Genomic DNA, 952 nt, shown 5'->3' with positions numbered 1-952 from the left:
GGCCTTTATGTCTAATTCCCTCTGTTTGATATGTAGAGTTGGTCATAGTGGTATTTTAGTACAGAGCCTTGTTTTGACCCACTCCGGTTTGCCCTGTTTAAGCATCAAACTCAACACTTCCTGTAATCGTTTCAAATTAAAAGGCCACTAGAATTTCAGTGAACGGAAACCCTTTATCTCTTCAAAGGGCTTTTAATGCTGTGCTGCAGGAAGAGTATTGTCTCATTTCCGGTTGCTGTGTGTGTGTGTGTGTGTGCATATCTGATCTGTGTGTATGGCTTAGTGCTGTTGGCTCAATACATGAGGTGAACTGTGTATTGTGAGTGTGAATAGGGCTCAGTGGCAGTGCAGGGGATTAGCATGAGAATGGTGTGTGAGTGCTGGAAGGCCAGTACTTCATTTCTGCCCCTGTGCAGCTCGTGCTCTCTCACCTCCGCCTTCTGCTCCTCCAAACTGTGGCTTAGCTCAGTTCTCCACCTCCGTCATTGTTGCCTCTTCATCCTCAGTCTTCCTCGCTCTCATCTTCCTCTTGCCAGAACCTGGTGACAAAATGGAGAACCATCACACCTTCCTGTACTTTGCATACGGCAGCAACCTCCTGAAGGAGCGGCTCCAGCTCAAGAACCCCTCTGCAACAGTTCACTGTGTGGCCAGGCTCAAGGTACAGTCTGATGTTAGGGGCGTCTGTGTCCCGTTCTCAACTGTACACACTTCTGAACTCTGTCTTTTTCTCTTTTCAGGACTATAGACTGGTGTTTGGGAACCATAGAGGCTTGGCCAGTGACCGGTGGCATGGAGGTGTAGCCACCATAGAGCACAGCCTAGGTGACGAGGTGTGGGGTGTCGTCTGGAGGATGAACATGTCTGATCTAGAGTCTCTGGACAGGTAAAGGGTTCATTCATGAGCTCTCCTGGATTTCCCCCAACTTTTCTCTTGTGAAATTATCATCCA

General features: G+C 48.4%; 1 protein-coding gene across 1 annotated transcript; it reads left to right on the top strand.

Annotated features, from left to right (window-relative positions):
* The first annotated feature begins 401 nt into the window (after positions 1 to 401).
* On the top strand, positions 402 to 890 carry LOC111657536 (gamma-glutamylcyclotransferase). The gene is made up of 2 exons (XM_023409744.1): positions 402 to 661; positions 741 to 890. The coding sequence occupies exons 1-2, from the start codon at positions 551 to 553 to the stop codon at positions 888 to 890; spliced, it is 261 nt and encodes an 86-aa protein (XP_023265512.1). The 5' UTR covers positions 402 to 550.
* The last annotated feature ends 62 nt before the right edge of the window (positions 891 to 952 follow it).

The sequence above is a fragment of the Seriola lalandi genome, unplaced genomic scaffold (assembly GCF_002814215.2).
Source record: "Seriola lalandi dorsalis isolate HSWRI2012SDOR001 ecotype SW California unplaced genomic scaffold, Sedor1 jcf7180001977853, whole genome shotgun sequence".
Lineage (NCBI taxonomy): Eukaryota > Metazoa > Chordata > Actinopteri > Carangiformes > Carangidae > Seriola > Seriola lalandi.
The sequence above is the reverse complement of the archived record's forward strand: the minus strand, read 5'-3'. Positions and strand labels throughout refer to the sequence as shown.